The sequence below is a fragment of the Rhinopithecus roxellana genome, chromosome 3 (genome assembly GCF_007565055.1).
Source record: "Rhinopithecus roxellana isolate Shanxi Qingling chromosome 3, ASM756505v1, whole genome shotgun sequence".
In the NCBI taxonomy this organism is placed as follows: Eukaryota; Metazoa; Chordata; class Mammalia; order Primates; family Cercopithecidae; genus Rhinopithecus; species Rhinopithecus roxellana.
Window position 1 is genome coordinate 13,936,136 of NC_044551.1, and position 23,480 is coordinate 13,959,615.

Consider the following 23,480-nt stretch of genomic DNA (forward strand, 5'->3'; position numbering starts at 1 on the left):
CTCTCAGGGATCATGGTCCTTTGTTGCCAAACGTCTTGTGTCTTGACATCTTTTGTTTCATGTTTAGTCTGTTTTTTGTCTTGTTTCAGGTCTATTTCCTATGATGTTGTCTTGGGTGGAAGTGGAAGGTTTGTTTTTCAAATAAGACAAAATTTTAAATTTGTTTGAAAATGTTAGGGAGTGTATAAAATCCTGGGAAATACCTGGACACCTGCTGTGTTGCTCCCTCTGGATCGTTCCAGCCACACGATGGGCACCGCCTACCCCCACAGTCGTCAGGCCTGGCATGCTGCTCCCTACGTATCATTCTAGCTACGCGATGGGCATCGCCACCCCCACAGTGGTCAGGCCTGGCATGCTGCTCCCTACGTATCGTTCTAGCTATGTGATGGGCATCGCCACCCCCATGGTCATCAGGCCTGGCATGCTGCTCCCTACGTATCGTTCTAGCTACGCGATGGGCATCGCCACCCCCATGGTCGTCAGGCCTGGCAAGCTGCTCCCTATGTATCGTTCTAGCTACGCGATGGGCATCGCCACCCCCACAGTGGTCAGGCCTGGCATGCGTGGCTCACAACACAGCAGGAGCGCCCTCACGCACTGCAGCCTGGGTGCCCAGTCTCCGGCTCGTCTTCCTTGATGCAGGCTCTGATGTCAGACGACCAGGGGCTGTGGGCTGGGCTGGAGGACACAAGCAGGCCCAGCGACCCCAGGATGGAGGAGGACCGGCTGCTGGAAGAGGAGGTGCTGCTGTCCGAGATGGTGGAGTGTGGTCGCTTGAAGGGGGTGGCATGGTCAGAGGAGGACACCGCGGTAGGCCCTCTCATTTGTGACTCTGGAAAGGGACAGAAAGCAGGTCTGGCTGGATTCCTCTCCAGAAATGCAGCCCAGGTTCAGAAACAGGATCCAGAGCCGTCCGAAAGGCCGACCAGGCTTTGCCCCTGCAGTCATGCCCGTCCACCCCACCGTGTCAGCCACAGGCCCAGTGCGCTCTGCAGGGTGAGTGAGGGTGGGGCTGAGGCCACCGTACCTGTGCCCTTGATGATGTTGTTGCGGGCCCGGTCGCTTATCACTGTACATTTGGGGGCCTGATCGCTGGGCGTGACGTCCATGAATGGCTGGTTGCCTATCCCCATGGATGCCATTTCTTGGATTCTGAGTTCTAAGACAGAAGAAAGTATGACAGTTTCCAAAGCAACTCGGGGGCTAACGCCACCCCAAAGATGTCCAGTATCCCTAATGCCCTCAGCCCAAACCAGGAGGGTGGACAGGGCCTACCCACCCTGCCTCCCAAGAGGCACGGGGGTCCAGGATGCTGAGGCTTCCCGTTCCAGTTTTCGGCATCATAGAACTCTCTCCCAGGGAGCCCAAGGCAGTAACCAAGAATAAGGAAGCCATGAGGACTTGGAAACAACATGTCCAACCTGGGGGTCAGGAAGGGTCCCTGTCTGCTGGTAAGCGGGAGAGGGCCACACAGCAGGTCCCAATTAGAGCAGGGGTCAAAGGCCTGGGAGCTGTGTCCATGGGAAAGACAAAAGTGACAGGTTTCTAGGAGTTTGAATATTGAGAGGAGAGCTAAGCATAAGGTGAGAGTTTGGGAATGAATTTATTCTTGGTCAAATTAAGCAAAGAAAAAAGATGATATTAATTGTAAGTAAATGTATGAGGATAGAAAACACAATTACATTTATGTAGTCCTACTGCATATGCTGAAGAATATTATAGTAAGAATTATTTCCAGAGGTCTTGGGAGAACGGGAAGAAGTGTAGTGTGTGTGTGCTGCAGGCACAGAGTTACTGATCACCTTCACCAACAGGTAACGTGCAAAGCTGGTTAATCAAGAGTGAGTGTCCCCTCTTGCAGGGAAGGGGCCGAGTGTGGCTGCCCGGGACGCAGGGCTTGGAGTTGGGCAGTGAACAGGACGTTGCTCTTCCCCGACTCTGAAGCACTGTTTTTAGGGTTAGAGCTGTGAGTGTGGGTGCGGGACAGCTTCCTCCTCTGGCTGCAGTGGGTTTGCCTGTACACCTTACATCCAAGCCTGCAGCCAACAACAACCAGAAAAGCTGGACACATGTTTTGAAGGTGTTTTGGAGGTGACGAGGCAATCCAGCCTCAAAAGGCTGACATCCCGGGCAGATGTGGAACTCACAGACCACTGGACGCCTGACACCTTTCTAACCCCTCAGGGCATTGCTGGTGGCCAATGAGCTCGGAGCTTGGAGCCTGAGAGCTTCGGACAACGCACAGGGTGGGGAGATAAAACCTGGAATTTGAGGATTGCCAGGGAGGAAGGGCCTGGGAAACTCCCAGACATTCAGTGGGGACCTGGAAAGGGAGCATGGACTTTGCCAGGAGTGGGACAAACAGAAGCTGGATCAGCTGCCCAAAGGTCTGAGGCGGACTTCATGCAGCCCTCCCCTGAGTGTGTCCAGATGACCCACCCCTGCTCTTCCCACAAAAATAAATCCTCTGGAGGTGAAGACACCAGCCTGGGCCTCAGATGACCCTTGCACATTTCCTACATCATATCTACTACTTAATAAAAAAATTATCAGGCACACCAGGAGAAAGGACAAAATGAGGAAAGGGCGAGGAAAACCCCAGATCATTAAACATCCGGGAGATAAAGGTTTGGACGTCTCAGGCTGTGGAGGTAACCAGGATTAATGTGGCAGGAAGTAGATCACAGGACAGAGAGTCTCAAAAGGAAACTGAAATCCATCAAATAAAAGCAGGGAAGATGCGATCGAAACACAGAAATCATGCAAGAAACATAGCAACATGTAAAAAGGTCATACGTGTAGTCGGAGTTCCAGGTGGAGCACAGAGAGTGGAGCAGGGGAAGTGATCAAATGTTCCAGAACTAACCCCACGCTGGGACACAGGCAAGGACCGCCATCCTTGGCCATCAGAGCACAGCTGGCCTGGGGGCAGCCAGATTGCTCTCATTCATGGTGGTGGCTGCCCAGGTCTCTCTGCCTGGGGGGTGTTCCCCCACTTCCTGTGGACGGGACAGAAGTGGCAGGTGGTTCACACGCCAGGAGGAGCCTCAACGATGAGGGACAGGAGTTGGCAGAGAAACACCCAGGTCCCTCAGCATGTGGGACAGTGCCTGGGTGTGCCTGTCTTCCAGAGGGTGTGTGCAAGGACCTGCCCATCAATCACCCTCCATGGCCTTCCCCTCCTCTCTCACTTCCCTGTTCTCACCAAACAGGTAGAAAACAAAGAGTAAGATACTCTAGATTTATGCCCACATTGCATTACATGTAAACACACTACTCTAATCTAAAGACAAGGACAATCAAACTAGATAAAAAGATAAAAGTGAAATCAAACATGTGCCTTTTACAAGAGATGTATCTCAAATATAAGAACACCGAAAGTTCAAAGTAAGAAGATGGACAAGTATGTGTTGTGTAAACACAACTTTGCAAAAGGAGACTGGAATAGCTACATTAACAGGAAGCACAGTCGGCCTTCTGTATCTGTGGGCTCCATATCCACAGATTCCACCAAGGATCAAAACTGTTTGAACAAAAAGCAATTACAATAAAAGTTAAAAATACAAACAAAAAATCAATATAACAGCTATTTATAAGCATTTTCATTGTACTATGGATTATAAGTAATGTACAGATGATTTGCAGTATATAGGAGCATGTGTGTAGGTTATATGCAACTACTGTGCCATTTTATATCAGGGACTTGAACAACTGCAGATTTGGGTATCCGTGGGGGAGTCCTGGAACCCACCCCCATGGACACAGAGGGATAGCTGTAGATCTAAGGCAAAAGGCATTCCTAAAAATAAAGAGATGCATTTCATTATCATAAAAGAGGCTCTGTTTCTAGGAAGATATAGCAATTCTATATTACCATGCACCTAATAACTTAGCTTCAAAACATAGAAAGCAAAAATTGACAGAACAAAAAGAAAACTAGACAAATTCAAATCTACATCATCATGGGAGATTTTTAACACACTTTTCCTAGTGATAGGCAGCCAAAAAGCCAATAAGGATATAACAAATCTGAACAACACAATTTTCAAAACGTGATCAGAACTCTGCAATAATGACAAAGCACACTTTCTCTTCACGTGGGAAGTTTACCAAAATGCTGGGACATACAACTTTTCAAATAACCGAAGCTGTTACAGGTGGCTAGACAGGCATGAGCGGGGCAGGAGAGGGCTCCCCACCCATTGGGAATGTCGGGTGGTGGCCTGGCATATACCACACTGCCTCTCTAAAAGGGGTACCTTGGCAGCCAGTGCCAGGGAAAGGGCATTTCCTGATGGTCCACACCTGCTGCACTCAAGTGTTAACTGAAGGCAGGTGCCAGGAGAAGCAACTTTGTGCATTAAGAGACAAAATGGTAGAATGTCACCTTTTGGGGGCACCCCACCAGACAAGGGAAGAAAGCCTCAGACAGGGATGTGTACAACTTCCTAAGCACACGGGGCGTCCTCACGTCCCCCAAAAGAAAAGGGAAGAAAGCCTCAGACGGGGATGTGTACAACTTCCTAAGCACACGGGGTATCAGGGTATCTTCACATCCCAAGGGAAAGGCCCACACTGCACACGTAGGCAGCCCAGCCTAAGGGGAGAATCACCGGAAAAGGGCTGGCCCAGGAAGTCCTAGGATAGGATAAACGGGGCCCTCGATCTCAGTGCCCACTTGGGTCTCTTCCAAGTGTGCTTTTCTTCCTTTCCCGCTCTAAAGCCTTTTCAAACGAACTTCCATTCCTGCTCTGAAACTTGCCTCAGTCTCTTTTTCTGCCTTGTCCCTCAGTCAAATTCTTTCTTCCAAGGAGACAAGAATTGAGGTTGCTGCAGACCTGTACAGGTTCACCACCGGTCACTTGGATACCTTCCACAGATAACAAACTCTAGTGTGTATTATTTGACCAAAGTGGTCTTCTACTCAAAACTGGTATCACAAAGTTAACTAGAAAATCTTGGAAATTAGGTAATGCATTTCTAAATAACCCATGATGAGTCCAAGAAGAAATTAAAATGGAAGTTAGAAAATATACTGAACTGACTGTTAATAAACATATGACATATACAAACTTGTGGGATGCAGCTAAAGCTTGGAGGCAAGTCTGTAGTCTTAAATACTGCACAAAAACGAGAACAAAACAAAGGCTAAAATCAATGATCTAAGCATCCACCTCAAGAAATTAGGTAGAAAGGAAAAGCAAATGAAACACTGAAAAAGGTAGACACAAGAAAATAACAAAGAGTAGGAATCAATTAAATAGAAAATAAGTGTGTAGATAATCAATTAAACCAAAATTCTGTTTTCTGGGAAGACTAATTTGGTAAATCCCTGGCAAAACTGGAGAAGAGAGGGCTCAAGTGACCAACGAGGTGATGGGGAGGGGGGAGCCAGGTCCTCGACACACCTGAGAAGCATTAGGTTCCACTTTCCAGGCAACCCAGCTGTACCTGCAGAGCCTGGACAGCTCTGTGGGCCACACCGCACATCCCCAGGCCCAGGCAGAGTCCTGTGTGCATACCCTGTGCTCAGCTGTCCCCCGACCCTGTTTGAGGAGGGCTGTGAAACTAAATAACTTGAACTCAATGCTGTGGGAACTGTAAGATATTCTGAACCCTGAGAGGCGCCCGGCCATGCCCTGAGTCGTGGAGCATCAGGTGTAACTTTTGCTTTTTCCAGTAAATGGTCAGGGATGACCGGCAGGCACCAGAGATAAGAATCTCTCAGAACATGCCTCCTCCTCACAGAATGTTAAGCAATCGCCCTTGGAATGTAGCAACCTGGACTAATGGAGTTGCTGTCAAGTCGACTGCAGCGGGTTCTGCCTCTGTAAGTGAAGCCTCAGCTTCCCCACTCGGGAGCACAGATCCCGCCCCTTTGGAGTCTGCATTCTGGGGTGGCCATTCCCATGCTTTGTGCTTGAATCAACTTAGTTTTATTTTCTGAATCTGATTATTCAAGGCTGGCAGGGCCTATTTCCTGCAGGCTCCAGGTGCTTGGAACACAGGAGGGGTTGAAATGGACAGATCGACCCCAGGGAGGCTTTGTGCACCACAGTCAGGCAGACCCCAAACAGCAAGCAGGACCAGTGGGTTACAAAGGAAGGAAAAAGGCCAGGAAGGCTCTTCAGGATGGTGGCATCTTGGAGATGAGGCCCCTGACCAAGTAGCTGCTGCCCATGGGGTACAGAGTAGCCAGGAGGCTGGGGCCGGACAAGGAGCTGGCAGGGAGGCCATGGGGCCCCCTGTGCCCAACAGAGCTGGCTCCGAAGAGTTTCGGGGGCTGGTGGGGAGGTGGTGGCTGCACTTGGAGGGGGTTAAGGCTCAGGCAGGATGTGGCCGTGCAGGATCCCTGGTTGTGTCTGTAGCTTGGGTGCCTCGGTTTCTTAGGTCTGAGAGGCCAGAGCTGCCAGGTGGGCCTGTAGGGTAGAAGTGGACAGCTGGGTTTACAATGGCTTTGGCTATCTGTGAGGTGCTGGGGCAGGCCCCGGAGTTGGAGCTCAGTGTGGGAGAAGGTCTGGGGTGGGGGGTGGTCACTGTGAAGGTGGTGTTTGCAGCCGCCAGGCTAGAGGAATAAGCACAGAGAGGCACACCCAGTGACAAAGTCGGGGGAGGGGGGAGCAAACGAGGGTGGACATTGAGGGAGGAGGGAGGAAGCCTGGGGGAGGGGTCCCAGGGTGGAGGATGAGTTCTCTGGGGAGGGCCCTCTCATGACCATGAGCTCAGCCTCCCGGGGCCATGGGGGCCAGACCAGCAGGGCAAGGGCAGGAAGTCAACCAGAGGGTTAAATCTGGAGCCAGAGCTGCGGGGGACTCTCTCTGGGGTGGCCGCAGTGTCTTGTTTACGTTTGCTTGTGGACATGAGAGACACGTGTGTGAGTGCCATCAGGTCCGATCCAAGAAGTTTCTCATAAAGTGCTGACCGAGGGCCCCCAGGTGCTCCAGACAGGGTGGGCCTCTTGGGTGCCCACGAGGAGGAAAATGGACGGTCCGGCTACTGGAGGATCCTCAGAGTGATTAGGCCCTTATGGAGGCTGACTTTGGAGATCGAGTCACAGAGCTCAGCCCCTTAATTTCTGATCTTTTGTTAGAGATTTCCTTGCCTCCTTGCCTCCCTGTTCCTGGCTCAGACCAGACAGTCCTGAGACAGAAGACCCTTGACTATTCCATCCCTAATGTGGAATGCAAAATATACCCTCACCCCTACCAAAAAAGAAATGCTGCCTGTAGTCAATCAAATTGCTGTAACTGTGCCCCAGCCCTGTATAGAAAATGACGTGATCCTGTTGCATTTCCCTAGACTGTGGCTATACAAATGGCCCTTAAACCTCCCCAGTTTGGGGCAATGACCCCATCCCTTTGAAGTCTGTGTCCTCCCAGGTGGCCATCCTCAGACTTTGTGCTCAAGTGAACTCAATATTTAATCACACCGCCTGAATCTCAGCATTAAGGTTGATAGCCCAGCTCCCAACCCACGCCTCCACTCCCTCCCCACTCCCAGCCTTGGCCTCCCACCCCTGGACTCAGTCTCCAGCCCCCACCCCAGTCACAGCCCCCAGCCCCTGGACTCAGTCCCCAGCCCCAGCCCCAGTCCCAGCCCTGGCCCCCGGACCCGTGGCCCCCTGGCCCCTGGACTCAGCCCCCGGCTCTCACCCCAGCCAGCCCTGACCCCTGCCCCTAGCTGTGCCCCTGAGCTGGGCAGGCCCTGTGGCCCCCATCTTCCCACCTCTGCTCTTCAGCGCCTGCCTCCACAGGATCCTCCCTATGACATCGGTCCACGCACACTTGACCTCTGCCGAGCTTGCTTGGAGAATGTAGGTGTCCTGAGATTTCCGCCGCCTGCGAAACCAAATCTCAAACCTCGAGCCACTGTCCCCGACGTTCTCTGTCATCCCGATCTCGGCCATCTGCAGTCAGCAAACACCCGTGGCAGCACCATCAGGAACACAGATCTCTGAACGACTGGCTACCCAAATTCCTCAGTGCTGGAGGTCACGTCACCCAGACACCAAATGACAAATGTGTGGGATGGGTCCGGGTGGGCAGAACCTCACTGCTCACTACTGTGAGAGGCTGCCTGTGAGCGTGCAAGGGAGAGTGTGTGTGTGCAGGACAGCTGTCAATGAGTATGCAAGGCTAGCACAAGTGTGGGAGGCTACTTGTGTGTGAGCCCATGCACCCTCATGGCCTCAGTCAAGAAGGGAGGGACCTGGCTTCCCTCAGCACAGCCGAGTCACAAGTGGGAACCTGCCCACCATTGATGTATCAGCGAAGCCCTCTCTGTGCACCTCTGAGAGCCAGGGGAAGGCCTGTCCCTGTGCTCACCCTCTCTGTGCACCTCTGAGAGCCAGGGGAAGGCCTGTCCCGTGTTCACCCTCTCTGTGCACCTCCCAGAGCCAGGGGAAGGCCTATCCCGTGTTCACCCTCTCTGTGCACCTCCCAGAGCCAGGGGAAGGCCTGTCCCTGTGCTCACCTCCATACAGAATCCACAATGCAGTTTCTGACTGAGGAGACACTTGTTTCTCAGCCCTTGGACTGGACATGGGACTGGAGAAGACAAACGTCTCCTTGCCGATTTTGGAGGGCTAATGTTTTCAAGAATTTACCCAAGAACCACAGAAATCAAAACATCGCGGTGTGGCTCCTCCCAGCTTCACTCCCTCCCAGTTCCTCTGCTCGCCTCAGGTGAGACAGGCTCCGAGACCCCCTTGGAGGGCCTGGCTCAGCCTGCGCCCGATTGGACCAGGCGGGTGCTACCTTGAAGGACTGCTTGTACAGGTAGACATCGTGGCCGCCCTCCACCTTCTGGGTCTTGCTGAACAGGATGAGGTCTTCAAAGAGGAACACGTGCCTCAGATACTTCTTCCTCCCGCAGCAAACGATAAACTCATCTCGGCATTTCAGCTGCCCCTGTTCCTTCAAATTCACCTGCAGAGGAACAGCCAAGGGGCTGGCCTTGGCTCATTCATACGGGCCCGTGGCAGCTCACGCACACACTGCTGCCTGCGACCGGCCGTGTGGGTCTCACCAGGCCCCTCTGTGGGGGTTGTGCAGCTCAGTGTAGTGAAGGCTGCCCCGGCTGCCCCCCAACCCCAGATGCCCCAAAGGCCATGGGTGAGCTGAGAAATGACTGGTGCGTGGGGGTGCTGGCTCCACTCCGGCAGGCTGTATCCCTGGGCCTGGGATGGGCAACACCCCAGTGGCAGAGCAGGGCCGTGGAGGGTGGGACCTCACGTCAGCTGGAGAAGGCAGGCCCATCTTGGGCCCCAACACCCATGGACTCGGGGCTTGACCCTAGTGCCTTCTCACAGAGGGCTGGGGTGCAGCGCCCACATCCACCTGTTTTAAATGCAGCCCGGGTAAGCAGACTCCCAGTCATTCAGAGCCAGCCTGCTTTGCATGTCCTGTGCAACTGCAGCCAACAGCTGCCAGCCATTGTCAAACCCTGGGGCTCCAGGGGCCTCAAGCCTTGCTGCTCCATGACATTGCCCAGACAGGTAAGACCCTCCTCCCAGTGGCCTCCACTGCAGCCTTCAGAAGGCTGTGCTTTGAAGGACTTCTCCAGGGCAAATCTGCCAGCACGTCACCAAGAAAATTATGCTGCTGGGCCAAGACTTTCTCACCAACGGCCTCAAATTCCCCCAGCTAGCCTGAGCTGCCAGCGCCTGGGGCACTTACGTCACAGCCGCGGATGGCGTCCATGGCCAGCAGGTCATTGCCGTGGCGCAGCTGGAAGCAGACCACGACCTCGGCGGCTCGGAGCTCGCCCAGCTCCTGCCCCTGGACCGGGCCGCGGCTGGCCTCCTTGAGCAGGTCCTGGAGCAGCAGCGCGTACTTGGCCACACGCTGCACGGGCCGCAGCAGGTAGGAGGCCAGGTCCATCTTGTCACCTAGCTCCCGCTGCTTGTCCTGCAAGGGCCAGGTGAGAGGGTCAGCTCCAGCCTGACTGAGGGCCGGGCAGCTGCCGGGGGGGGGTTGCCGAGGGGATGACCTTGAAGAAGGCGTTGCCGTGGCTGCTGAGCAGGGCGTCCGACTGTGGCTTGTTCTTGCTGTAGACCACGTACATCCCAAACTGCTCTTCCTGGAAAAGCAGAGGCGACTGCTTGGCTGTGGGAGTGACAGGCCCGGAGACGGCAGGCTCTTACAGCCCGGGTCCGACTTGGAACTGCTCCCGTCCCAAGACCCTCCAGGTGCAGTTCGTACCATGATCAGGTGAAAGGGAGACTCAGTCCTTCATTACAGACTATCGGGGTATCCCCAGCACGGGGGCTCCAGAGGTGACTAGTTTACCAGCTGCAACCTCAGTGCTGAGAATTCTATAATTTGTCTTTAAAACACAGACTCCAGGAGGTTGAGAGGGGAAGAGGATACAGCTGGCAGTGGGCCTGGGAGGGCGTGGGGGGCAGTGGAACGATTTGGTCAATGGCCAAGAGCTAAAGCTGTCAAGACATTTAAAATTGCCACAATTACGGTCAATATGAATCTGTACTTATGTCTAAAAGCACCTTTTAAGAAAATGCTGAAGCCAGGCGCGGTGGCTCACACCTGTAATCCCAGCACTTTGTGAGGCCGAGGCAGGCAGATCACAAGGTCTGGAGTTCAAGACCAGCCTGGCCAGCACGGTGAAACCCCGTCTCTACTAAAAATACAAAAATTAGCCAGGCCTGGTGGCGTGCACCTGTAGTCCCAGTTACTAAAGAGGCTGAGGCAGGAGAATCACTTGAACGTGGGAGGCGGAGGCTGCCGTGCGCTGATTGTGCCACAGCACTCCAGCCTGGGCGACAGAGCAAGACACCATATCCAAGGGGGAAGGAAAAAGAAAGAACACTGAAAAGATGGAACATGAGCTTCTTTTGTCCACGGCTGTTTTCGTTGTGATAATTTGTGCTCAGTGGTCTGGGACACACGTCCCATCTGCCCACAGCACTCAGCACCTGTTGAAAGCCTGTCAGTTTCTTTCCAGAGTAAATTAAAAACTTTTTTTTTTTTTTTTTTTGAGATGGAGTCTCGTTCTGTCGCCCAGGCTGGAGTGCAGTGGCGCGATCCCCACTCACTGCAAGCTCCGCCTCCTGGGTTCACGCCATTCTCCTGCCTCAGCCTCCCATGTAGCTGGGACTACAGGAGCCCGCCACCGCGCCCAGCTAATTTTTGTATTTTTAGTAGTGACGGGGTTTCACCGTGTTAGCCAGGATGGTCTCGATCTCCCGACCTCATGATCTGCCTGTCTTGGCCTCCCAAAGTGCTGGGATTACAGGCGTGAGCCACCGCGCCTGGCCTAAAAACTTTATTAAAGACTCTCATACAGAGATATTCCACGTTCATCATTGAGAAGCAACTGACGAGTAGAGACCACTGAGTCTGCACATTCAACGTGCTTCCAGTTGAAAGCCTCACAGGAAATTCTCAGAACGGGACAGGCTGGTCCCTCTGGCAGGTAACGGGGCACCCAGGGGCAGGGGACCTGCGAAGGGTTGAGGCCTGGCCCCTCCCCAGAAGGTGATTCTGGGAACTGCTTCTGGCGTGTCAGCGGAAGTGGTAAAGGAGCAGGCTGCTGGCGGAACAGGTGTGATGGTGTCCGCGGAGCCCCCTGCCTCCAGGGGCAGCAGGGATGCAGTTGGTCACACCACCTGCAAAGCACCGAGCACTGGAGACCCACAGGTTATCCGTGTGGGGCGTCTGTTTGTTGGCTGGTCTAATCATCCTGTCAGGACCAGCTCCCAGACCGGGGCTGAAGCTATTCCAACCACCTGACACATGGGCGCTGCAGGCCCCGCCTCCCTGACACCAGCTTCGCCCACCACGTCACCCGTCGTCCACGCCACGGCCTGCACTCACGTGTCTCAGGAAACTGCGGCCCACGGCCAAGGGGCAGTGCCGACAGCGCTCCAGCTCCCGGAGGAAGTGCTGCTGGTGGAAGTCGTGGAGCTTCTCCAAGTTGCCAAAAATAACGTGGTGCTTCCCTCGAAGGCCCTGGGGCAGGTCCATTCTCTCCATTTCCGGAAAATAGTTATTGATGACGTATCCTAAGCACCGGACGTACTCCCTCTCCGTGGCGATCATCTCGGCCATGATGTGCCTCAGTCGGCTGCTGGAAGACACAGAGATCCCGGGGACACATGGCCCCCCATGGACATGTTATTAAAAGCAATTCATGCCTGAGACAGAAACACATGAAGACCCCGAGGCATGAGCACGGTCACATGTGGACCGGAGGCACATGGGCACATGTGGGATTCACAATAAAGAAACTTCTGGCTGGGCGTGGTGGCTCACGCCTGTAATTCCAGCACTTTGGGAGACTGAGGTGGGTGGATCACGAGGTCAAGAGATAGAGACAGCCTGGCCAACATGGTGAAACCTCGTCTCTACTAAAAATACAAAAATTAGCTGGGGGTGGTGGCACGCACCTGTAGTCCCAGCTACTTGGGAAGCTGAGGCAGGAGAATCACTTGAACCCGGGAGGTGGAGACTGCAGTGAGGCGAGATTGAGCCACTGCACTCCAGCCTGGCAACAGAGCGAGACTCTGTCTCAAAAAAAACCAGAACCTTCCAGTTGACTGCACATCCTCAGCAGGGAGTGACTCACCTGCACCCCGCTCATTCTCTCCGTTACCTGGAGCTGCTCCCCTGATACACAGTAACTTGAAAAGTTAAGGACTATATTTCACAAAGAAGCTTGTCACGTGAAACATTCCCATATTATTGATCGTGGCCTTTTCAGAGGAAAGATCCCTTGGAAACCAAGGAAGAGATTCCCAGGGTCCCTAACTGAAACTGAACGTCACCTTCCTCGTTCCAGCTGGTTTGATTCTAGCGGTAAGATGACTCAAACACTTCCAGCAGCAATGCTTCTGCAAGGAAGGCAGTGGTGGAAATTTTGTGAGAAAACAGCTTTCGGATCCACGCCCACTGCTGACCGACCGGGAGATTTTCTTGAGAGTCAGCTTCCGCGGTAGTCACTCCTGACCCAAGGGGCTCAGCACCTTACGCAGCAGCTTCAGGGGGACTCAGGGGCTGCAACGGCCGGAGAGCAAGGCTGGGGGCGCAGGACGGCCCAGAGGTGGACAACAGCAGGCTAGGCCCCAGGGACGGCCGTCCATGGAACCCTCTGCCCCGCCCTCGGCTGGGGTCTCCCTGCCTTCAACGAGGGTCCTGAGGAGGGGCTGCCGAGCAGGCTTTGTAGGGGGACTGTTCCTGTGAGGGGTGAGCCTCCGCTGCACTGCTGGGTCTTGAAGAGCCCTTCCTGACAACACACATCTGCAGGAGATGTGGGCTCCCCCATGGCTGCCCGGAGTCTCACTACCTCTGTATCCCCAGGGCTGGGCAGGACCAGAGGACCCACTCGTGTTGCCCTGAGAGTGTGGAGAGGTGGGCTGGCCGGTGTGGTCAGCTTGGCCGGGTGGTTCCTCACATGCAAAACTGTGGTGCTGGGATCACAGAGGCCCAAACTGGGCTTCCTAAATCAGGTGCTATTCTTTTGTGTACTTTTCTTTTTTTTTTTTTTTTTTACCATTAAAAAACATGCTAAGCATCCAAAAACACTTTTTTTTTTTTTTTTTTTTTTTTGAGACGGAGTCTCGCTCTGTCACCCAGGCTGGAGTGCAGTGGCCGGATCTCAGCTCACTGCAAGCTCCGCCTCCCGGGTTTAAGCCATTCTCCTGCCTCAGCCTCCCGAGTAGCTGGGACTACAGGCGCCCGCCACCTCGCCCGGCTAGTTTTTTGTATTTTTTAGTAGAGATGGGGTTTCACTGTGTTAGCCAGGATGGTCTCGATCTCCTGACCTCGTGATCCACCCGTCTTGGCCTCCCAAAGTGCTGGGATTACAGGCTTGAGCCACCGTGCCCGGCCCAAAACCACTTTTACATTCACCATAAACGAATGCGGGACGCTTAGGCTGGTGGCTCGGTTTCATAGGCTGGTGGCTCGGTTTCATGAGCTGGCTGGAGCGTGGCCACCTGGTCGCTCTCAGCAACTGAGCCTGGAGGGCAGGGCCCACACTCCGGCAGCGTGAATGCCAAAGCCTGGCCTGGGCTGTGGGACTCCCCGGGAGAAGGTTCTCTGGGTTCTGCTGGGGTGGGGTCTGAGCGTGTCCCACAGCTCTGCAGCTCTGACAGCGCCCATCAACTGTACTTTCAAAGGGCCACTGGTGACCCGGGGGCCCTTCCCTAATAGATAGTGAGGTACACTGCTTTTCTCTTCTACTTGATAGCATCTTACCCCCAACCTTCTTAAATAACTCGATCCTAATGATACCAATGGGAGTTGGAAGATTTTTTTTCTACCATTATTTGTATTTATTTGTTTTTTAAGTTGGAAAAACTTAAAAGCAGCTAATGATGGGAAGCACAGCTGTGGGCAGACATGCTGCTGAACGCACATTCCATCCACAGCAGAGCTGCAGAACTTGTCCCCTTCACTCCTGCATCACAGATTTGACAGATTCTCACTGTTTCTGAGAACACAGCACCTCCTGGCTGGTCAGGAACTGGCCCTCACAGCACAGGCGGGAAGGCCGAGGCCCGATGTTGTGACCCACACAAAAGCCTCCTCAGTAAATATCCAGAAACAAAATCAGAACAAGGATGGTCTTGATTTGGTCTTGACCAAATGGACAATGTACTCACTAGGCAGCAACAGCTGGAAATCACACAGGGGTGGGTGGGGGTCCCCCCTCCTGTGTTCTGCTGCCTCCCAAACCTGAAACGCGGGCTCAGTGAAGACAGAATCGTCAGTGCAGCCACCTGCTGAGACTCAGGGACAGCGCTCGGCATTCCTCTTACGGATTTGGAAGGGCTAGCCTGTACTCAGGCCCAGCTGGCAGATATCCCTGGATCACTCACACCCATGGTAAAAACCAGAACCTCATGTTCTACCTGGAGTTTTACCCTTAACAAGGTAAAGACTGAGGTTTGGCAACCTAAAGGTGTGTTTCAGAAGAGTGTTCTCTGGCCTTCTCCGTTCAGATTAAACCTGTGATCAGGGCGTGAGGAGGAAACCCCTTCTATGGAGCTTAAGGCAGAGGCCCCCAACCCCTGGGGCCACCGACTGGTGCCTGTCTGTGGCCTATCAGGAACCAGGCCACCCAGCAGGAGGTGAGCGGCAGGCAGGGAGTTACCAGCTGAGCTCCGCCTCCTGTCAGATCAGTGGCGGCATTAGTCTCGGAGGAGCACGGACGCTACTGCGCACGGGAGGGGTCTAGGTTTCGTGCTCCATATGAGAATCTAATGCCTGATGAGCTGGAGTGGAGTAGTTTCATCCCAAAACCATCCCCCCAATCCCTGCGGTCTGTGGAAAAATTGTCTTCCATGAAACCTGTCCCTGGCGCCAAAAAGGTTGGAGATTGTTGGCCCAAGACGCAGAAACCAACCAAATGACAAAGCACCTCATGAAATTCTCCACCTCCAGCCCTCACGGCCAGTACCACATGGGCAGAAGATGGAGGTTCAGACCGCATCCGGCCTAGGCAGGGGCCGAGCGCGCCCACCCTTACCAGTGAGTGGATACATCCTTTGCAGGCTCGACAAGTGAGAAGGGGCCTCTTCAGTGAGGCAATGGACGCACGGGTGCACCTTCTTACCCCTAACACTAGAGACTTTCTAAAACGTATTTTTAAGGTAACTCTTCTTGGTGTCGGGGGTTGATGTGCTGCCTGTAATTTTCTGTAAGTGGGCTGAAAATAACTAGAGTTGGTCACACGGTTACTTAACCATCAGAGTGAGTGTGTGTGGGTTAACACACGCCATCCAGGCAGTGTTCAGTGGTCCCTTCTGAACACGGGGGCAGGTAACTCATACCTAGTTTAAAATTGTGTTTCTTCTCGGACCGGGCAGGTGGACCCAGAAGGATGTCTGTGGATTTACTTTCTACTTTGCAGAAGAGAGTTTAATGCTGAAATGGCTTTGGGTTTCTAGATCCCCAAGGGATGCTAGGACCAGAGGAGGGAGACGTCCACCTCACCTGCCCACCTGCCGCTTCCCGTCTTCCTCAGCAGGGTGGAGCCCCGAGGGAGAGGACAGACTCTGGCTCCGAGTGACCAGGGGGCTCCTGGCCTGCGGCTGCAGCAGGAACTTCTTCTCTGTGGCCACAATGCTGGTTACCTCCAGGCCCTTGCTGAAGACACCGGTATGGCCTGGCTGGCAGGAGTCCCTGGGGCCACTGTCGGGCTGAGGTATCTCGAAACTTTGCATTTTCTTTACCATTTTCTTCTGGGGATGTTTCCTGGGGTGGCTGGCCGGGGTCTGGGTGGGCTCAGAGGAGCAGGCAGAGCTGTCCTGCGGGTGGGCCGTGGTGGCCGCTGCTCCTGAAAGGCCCCTGAGGGGGGACACTGGGTCCCACGGAGCACACAGCCCTGGGCCCAGGGGCTCCCCGTCCTGTCCACACAGAAGCGCTCGTCCAGGGAGGCTGGGTTCCCAGGCACCATCCTCAGTGTCCGTGCTGGGAACTGAGGCTGGCTTACGAGGCCTCCTCATGGCCTCCTGAGCACACTCACGCTTTGGGGGGCTCTGGGCAAGGGGCGGTGAGCTGGGGCCTGGGGCGGCCTCAGAAAGGGCCTCTTCCAGATGGAGCCGGGTCTGAGGGCACTGCAGCCACAGGTCTTGCTGCGATGCCCACGCCTCTGCAGCCACCGAGGTAACCTCCTGGTGACAGCTCCTCAAACACTCAGCCACGGGTGAGGAGGGATAAGCCTCCGGGTCCAGGGGCCCCAGCCAGCTGCTCGCCTGTGGGACAAGGAGGGCTCTGCTCAGTGCAGTGGAGGAGGGGCCGCCCCAGAGCCAGCTCAGGCACTGCTGTTCCCAGGTCAGCCTAGTCAGGGACCAGGGGACCAGACAGCAGAGGGAGAGGCAGCCCCATCACCCAGTGGGGGCTGTGGCCGGGTTCAACCGAAGGGCAGGTGGGCTGTGTCTGACCCCACGGGGTCTGTTCTCCATGCCAGAGGGCACCATGGGGGATGTCCTAGGACCACTGAAGACACCGTGTAGACCAGTTATGCCACATCCTGTGAGCTGAGAGAGGCATGACAGGGCAGACGGCTCTACCCTGCTCTGGCCACCCCATGACCCCTTCAAATGCTGTCTTGACAGGTGAGCTCCTAATGGCGTGCAGTCCCGGGCACGGGGGAGTTCGCCGGCGTGCAGTCCCAGGCGCGGGGGAGCTTGCAGGCGTGCAATCTGCTGCAGCACTTGTTTGGGGTTTTGGGCAGTCAGTGGAATTTTGTAACTGAGCCACTAAACACACAGAGAAATGTGTGTGTGAGTTTGGCTGGTCTGTTTGGTACAATATCGAATGCTTCACAGGTCAACTCAGAGCCTTCTCCAGAGAGCTGTGCGTGCAGTGGCCAGGGGCTCCATCGCAGGTGCCCGGCCTCTGTCCTAGAGCCTGGCCCACTCTCTCCAACTTGTGTGGGGAGGCGTAAATGCCCACAGCCTAAGGAGCCAGGATCCCTGGGACGCACACCCACTGGGTCTCTTACCGTCTCGCACAACTCGGATGGGCGGGTCCACCTGGCCGGCTCTCCCTTCCTGTACTCAGCCTGGCTGACCACAGCACTCAGGCCCCTTCTGAAATCCTGGACCATTTCCTCTGTATGATGCGGGTTCTCCTTCACCAGCTGCAGTCCTTTCTGGCAGGATTGCTGCACCCAAGGAACACATTATCAGTATAAGCCTGGCGCTTCCACGTTCGTGTCTCCAGGTGGGGGCTCGGTCTGCGTGTAGCCACCAACACCAAGGCTGGGACGGCCCACAGTGCTGCCTGCCGCTGCCTCCCGTTCTCAGGAGCAGGCACCAAAGGACCGAGGAATTTCTCTAGTTCTTTTCCAAACCGTGATTTGATCTACACAGGGGAAGAACATTTATACTTAAACACATGAAGGAGTCACACTCTAGGATTTAGCAGGACCCAGGGAGGGATGCGTCTTGGTCCTGTCCTGAGTACACGCTGCACAGGGCTGACGGCCTGGCTGCGTAACCCCCGTGAATGGACATGACTGATGAGAGGTGGTCACAGGCCTCTGAGGCTCAAGCTCCAAGCTCTTTTCATTGTTTGGAAATGGACATTAAAATCACTGAACAATAGACCCCGGAATTTTTCACTTTGAAACTGGTTAATATGGTAAACACATTCCAGAAATATGCTTCAGGCACGTGGCTGCTTGGCCCCTTGAGGCTGCCTGGGAAAGACGGGGGAGCCCTTGGCTGAGCCCTGCTGGGCAGAGCACCTGTGGCTACGCACCCTGGTGACAAGACCAAGGTTCTTATTTTGGAGGCGTTTACCTCTGGACTCAGTGGAAATGTCAGAGGTAAGCCCTTCATGTTGTCATTAAACAGCAACACCAGGGGCGACTGGGGGTCAGATGCCCAGAGATGAGAGGCCTGTTGTGGAGAAGAGAACAGCTGGCTAGATCCATAACCATCAGAAAGGTACCCAATGACCCCAGACATGCAGCAGAGAAGAGACAGACCAGTGCATACGCTGTCTTTAAACAGAGCCAGAGTCAAGAAGAAAATCACAGCACCTTGATTCTTAGGAGCATGGGCGGAGCCTTGGAGCTGCCAGGTGAGGGGCAGGTGCGGCATCGGCAGAGCCGAGTGGGGGTGGCGCAGAGCCAGAGCCCAGCCTCCAACCTTGCAGAAAAATCAGCTGTCATTGGTTTCAAGATTTAAATACAAAAATTCAAGTCGTAAAGGTTCTATGATGAAATATACTAATAATTCTATAACCTTAGAGTAGAAAGGGTTGTTTAAAAGGTAAGCAAAGCTAGAGGACAAATGAAAAACTGGGAAAACAAGTGGAACATGAAGGATCCATATAACACAGAGAGAAGTGATGATCAACCCTAGAAAAACTGTCTAAAGCATGAACAAGTAATTCACTACAGAAATAAAAATAATAAATGTGTGAAGAGAATGTCCAGCTGGAGCACAGAAAATCTGAGGGCACACTGTTGAGGGGCTCCATTTCCCCGCGGGGTGGCCGGCAGGAGGCAGGTGCAGCTGGAGTGCCATGGCCCATGCATGGAAACCTCCACAGACCAATGGCCTGACCCCAGCCATCCGAGCCTAGCAATGTATCCAGAGTCAACACCCATGGGCTGTGAAGGAAGCAGAGACACAGAGATGTTCAACATGGGGACACTTCTAACAGCAGAGAGGGAGGAGCCCAGGACCATCAGTGTGAACACGGCTCGGGGACCCAGCTTGCAGCGCACACCCACACACAGGGTGCCGAGGCCGCCACATGCATCATCCCGTATGTGCAAATCTATGTTTCTAATTTTCCCACAGTGTGCACACACTTCTTAGGTTAAAAATACAGACAGACGTGCACCTATATATAGCTTGACCACCTATCCGGTCACGTGTAGAGTTTCCATGTGAAGACTGCAGAGCGAGATATGTGTCCTCTTGAGACACCACTAAAGCCCTGCCAGCATCTTCCAAGGTGTGTAACCCTCAGCACAGTGGGCAGAGAGCAGCCAGGGCACAAACCTGGAGGCCAGGAAGGAGGCGGGAGTGGCAGGGCCTGAGGAGAGCAGAGGCGAAGTCCCAAGACTCCACGGGATGGCGTGAGGGAGTGTGGGAGGGAAGGAGCTGGGGCGCCCTGCTCCACAGGGCCTGGGGTCTGTTCCCTGGTTGGGGGGATCCAGGCAGTGCAGCAGGCGAACACTGAGCTGTGGCCAGGCACCCCCTTCAGGCAGGATTAGAGGAAAAGAATCAGATCACCAGGGAGAAAATGCTACAGATGCGTGGGCCACAGGCTTCCTAACCAGGGAGGCCAGGAAAGCCTCTGGTGCCAGAACACACCCGCAGAAGCCACAGGCCGTGCACTCATCATGATTAGTACAGAGAGGGGATCATTCACAAAACAAACAAGCCCATGGAGTTAAAAAGCAAGAGCAGAAACAAAAACTCAATAATAGAGGATAAAGCCGAGAAAGTCTACCTTACAAGGACAGCACACAGCTAGCGGTGGGGAACACTGAGGCAACAGGACAGAAAACTCCAGGACCAGATTGAAGTGTGGAGCTGTGGGAAACACAAGCACCACGAAGGACGAAGGACATGTTACAGGATTCCCAGAAGAGAGAGGCGTGGTGCAGACGCAGAGAGCACACCTGCCCTCCGCGCACCTGGGCGACCCTCAGGCATGGAATTCCCAGAACAGAGGGGTGCGGTGCAGAGGCAAAGGGTACACCTGCCCTGAGCGCACCTGGGCGACCCTCAGATTCCAGAGCCCCGAGGACGACAGGAAAGTCTGCAGCTTCCAGCGAGAAGCAGGGCGCAGGCGGAAGGCTGGGAGTGGGATGGAGGCTAAGCTCAGGGGCAGGGCCTGTCAGCTGGCGAAGGGAAACTGAAGTGACTGCTGGCCGTGAAGGTGGAGTAGAGACACTTTTAGGTACCAGGGCCTCAAAAATGCTCATCCCAAGATCCCGTTCTCTGGGAAGTCCTGGAAGTTATTCTGCATAAAACACCAAAGTAAATGAAAAAAGAGGAAGACGTGGGTACAGGAAATAGGAGACCCCACAGGATGGGGAAGAGTGGGGAGGGAGATGGGGGAGACCCCCCAGGAAGGAGTAGGACGAGGAGGGGAAGATGGGGGAGAACCCCCAGTATGGGCAGAGGGAGGAGGGGAGATGGAGGAGACCCCCAGGACAGAGGGCACAGAGACAGCCCGGACTGGCTGGTGGCTGCAGCTCTGCCTGACTCCACTTGCCTGGTGTGGGGTTCCTGCTCCCACCCCAGGGCTTGGACCAGCTGGGCCCCTGGCCAATGCCTGGGAGCTGGGGTCAGTAGTGGGGAGGCTGGGAGCGAGCACACCACCTCACGTCCCTGCCACACATCCTTGTCTGGAGGCTCCCGTGAGGGTGAGCGCATGGACCTGAAGGCCGGGGGAGCTTTGTCAGCAGACAGGAGGGCTGGGGATGCCTCCAGCCCCGCTGCACGCCTCTCCATGCTTCCGGCTTTCACCCGCACATTCATTGCAGTAACAGTTGTTGATAAAATAATAAGGATTGATATAAAAATGTGCAAGTTTTGAAGATTTTATATGCAACAAAACAGAAACGTTTCGTCTGAGTGTGTGCCCCTTAAACTGTCAGGCCCAGAGGAGAACCAGAGTGAGGCAGCAGCACTGTCCGTGCCCCCGAGCTAAGCAGTCATTTTGCTGGCACCCCCCGAGCTAAGCAATCATTTCAGAGCCACTGCTATATGGACCCCAGATTCCGCAGTGTGTCCACCAAGGGTCATCAGTAACCCCAGCCACACTGCACACTGGACACCACAACTCACACCCTGTCGTCCAGCAGCACGTGGCCAACCCACCAATGCCATTTCTGTGACCCAGAGAATCATGAAAAGCCACTTCTGTCGTCACCCCTCCCGATTCGTCCTCTTCTCTTTAAAACCTGGAGCCTCTCCCTGGCCTCCAGAGCCACTTCCCGAGGTCACCTGGAGGTTGTTTCCAGGCTGCCGTCCTCAGCCTTGGCCCAGACCCTCTCTACCTGTGCCGGTTTCACCTTGGCTTCTCGGCCACCGTGTGCACACGCACATGGAGAAAGCATCCGGAGGATGATACACCCAGCGATTCACGCTGGTCGCATCAGAAGACACAGTGTGAAATGATTTTTCTCCTTGGCCTCCTCTGGATTAAACAAATATTTTTCTCCACTGATCCAGTGTCTCTCATGTAAAAAATAAAATTTATTTCTTTTTACACAAGCAGCAAGGCATGCCCTATCCTGACATAATTTCATTCCAAATGGAAATCAGGTCAAGGCCCTAAAGACACAGTGTGAAGGTGAGAGGGTCGCCTTGGCCAGCCTGGCCTGGAGGGGATGCTGACCAGGCCGCCTTCTTCCTGCAGCTCTGACCTGGTCATTCCTGTCCTGGAGTGATGCCAGCTCCCGGAGGCGCTCCAGCTGCTGGAGACGATTGTTCGAGGCAAGGACTAGCCTGTGCACCTCCTCATCCACTCGGTCGTACAGGCTGGTGGCAGCCTCCAGGGTGTCCCTGCGGAAAAGAAGGCAGTCCTCAGGCTCCCAGGCGGCCCCTGGAGGAATCTGCTCTTGGTGACAACCCCATGTAAAAACCCTGCTCCTTCCATTCCCTCATGCCAGAAGGCAACGGGAGCCCCAGGAGGAGGCCCACAGCCCAGGCGGGACACAGACGTGCTGCACGCATTCTGCCAACATCCTGGCCAGCCTGGGATGCAGGCGCCTGGAGGGGACCCATGCTGGGCAGCCTAGGCTGGACTGGCTGTGTGCAGCTGAGATACACGGGGACTGCTGGGGGTGGGCACAGCTCCCCAGGCAGCACGGGTCAAGAATGAGCTCATTCTGGCGCACTCTGGCCACCTCCCACCGAGCGTCCCCAGAAGCTGGCTCCTTGGTCTTTGGAGCCTGTAAATGTGGAAAAGCTCAGACCCAGGCAAAGCGTGGCTGTCAGAACGGAGGTCTGGACCCAGCACAGAGAGGGCTCTCCTGGGAGCAGAGCGCCACGCCTCCTGGCTGCAAACTCCCCTGAGCAGCCCCCTTGATGGGCCAGGGCCCAGCGTGGCCCCTGTGAGTGCTCACCGGCCATCTTCTGTGCTGAGTTCTTCTCTCCTCAGCCGTGCCAGGACGGTGCCCCCCTCCAGCCTGAGGGACACGAGCAGTGGGTTTTCCAGGACAAGCTTCATCATCGTCTCATGCTGGTCAATTAACTCGGCAACTTCCTGCATGGGGTGGGGAGGAATACGCCTTTAACCCCCTCCTCCAAGGGGCAGGTCCTCCCAAGTGTAACAGTGGCAGGAATGTGGAGTGTGACCCACGTTCCTGTTTCCGTAAATCAAGCTGCAGGCCTGGTGGCATGACCGTGCCCACTCCTGAAGCTGATGGTCCAGACTGTCCCAGGGAGGGTGGGCCCCAGGGTAAGACCCCTGGGAGGGAGAAGAAGGGGGCTCAAAGCTCAACTGTAGGAGGTGAACCTGCCATTTAGACCAGGGACAGACAGGCAGGCCTCACCCACAGACCCTGGGCCCCTCGGCCTGGCAGCTGGGCTGTCAAGAGCCCTATGGTCAGCCCGCCTCTGTCTTGTTGGAGTGACTCATTCCTGGCAGCCGCTGCCGCTCACGCCGCTGCACATCGTCAAGTGCAGTGACACGGTTTTCCTTCTGGGTACGGTGGAACATTTTTGGTGACAAAGGGGAGGAAATGGCCTTTTGTGAATTGAGAGGGAATTTAAGAGTTCAAGCCTAAACAGGATATTGAAAAAGGATTTGAAAATCTCTGCTACATATGACGGTGAACCAAATATTTATTTTCATGTTTGGCTAAACCTTTATGCCCCCACCTACCTGTCACATGAAGTGAACTTACCTGCCAGTGTGAGGACTTACCTGGGCTGTACCTGGGGTTCTGTGGATGTTCAGGGAGCAGAATGAATTCTGTAGGAAAATGATGGCTTCTTCGCAGTTTCCAGCGAAGTGTTCCAGCCTCTGTTG

General features: G+C 54.6%; 1 protein-coding gene across 1 annotated transcript in view; it reads right to left on the reverse strand.

The window, feature by feature from the left end:
- Positions 1-532: 532 nt before the first annotated feature.
- The window catches only part of PLEKHG4B (pleckstrin homology and RhoGEF domain containing G4B), a 38,986-nt gene continuing 16,038 nt past the window's right edge, over positions 533-23,480 (reverse strand). Inside the window, exons 7-18 of the mRNA XM_030927083.1 lie at positions 23,376-23,474; positions 22,573-22,712; positions 21,871-22,009; positions 17,473-17,634; positions 15,960-16,720; positions 11,838-12,090; positions 9,994-10,083; positions 9,681-9,911; positions 8,760-8,930; positions 7,729-7,909; positions 1,031-1,162; positions 533-835 (exon numbers count right to left, since the gene is read on the reverse strand). Coding sequence (XP_030782943.1) covers positions 594-835; positions 1,031-1,162; positions 7,729-7,909; positions 8,760-8,930; positions 9,681-9,911; positions 9,994-10,083; positions 11,838-12,090; positions 15,960-16,720; positions 17,473-17,634; positions 21,871-22,009; positions 22,573-22,712; positions 23,376-23,474 — 2,601 coding nt within the window. The 3' untranslated portion in view covers positions 533-593. The remainder of the gene's footprint in view (positions 836-1,030; positions 1,163-7,728; positions 7,910-8,759; positions 8,931-9,680; positions 9,912-9,993; positions 10,084-11,837; positions 12,091-15,959; positions 16,721-17,472; positions 17,635-21,870; positions 22,010-22,572; positions 22,713-23,375; positions 23,475-23,480) is intronic.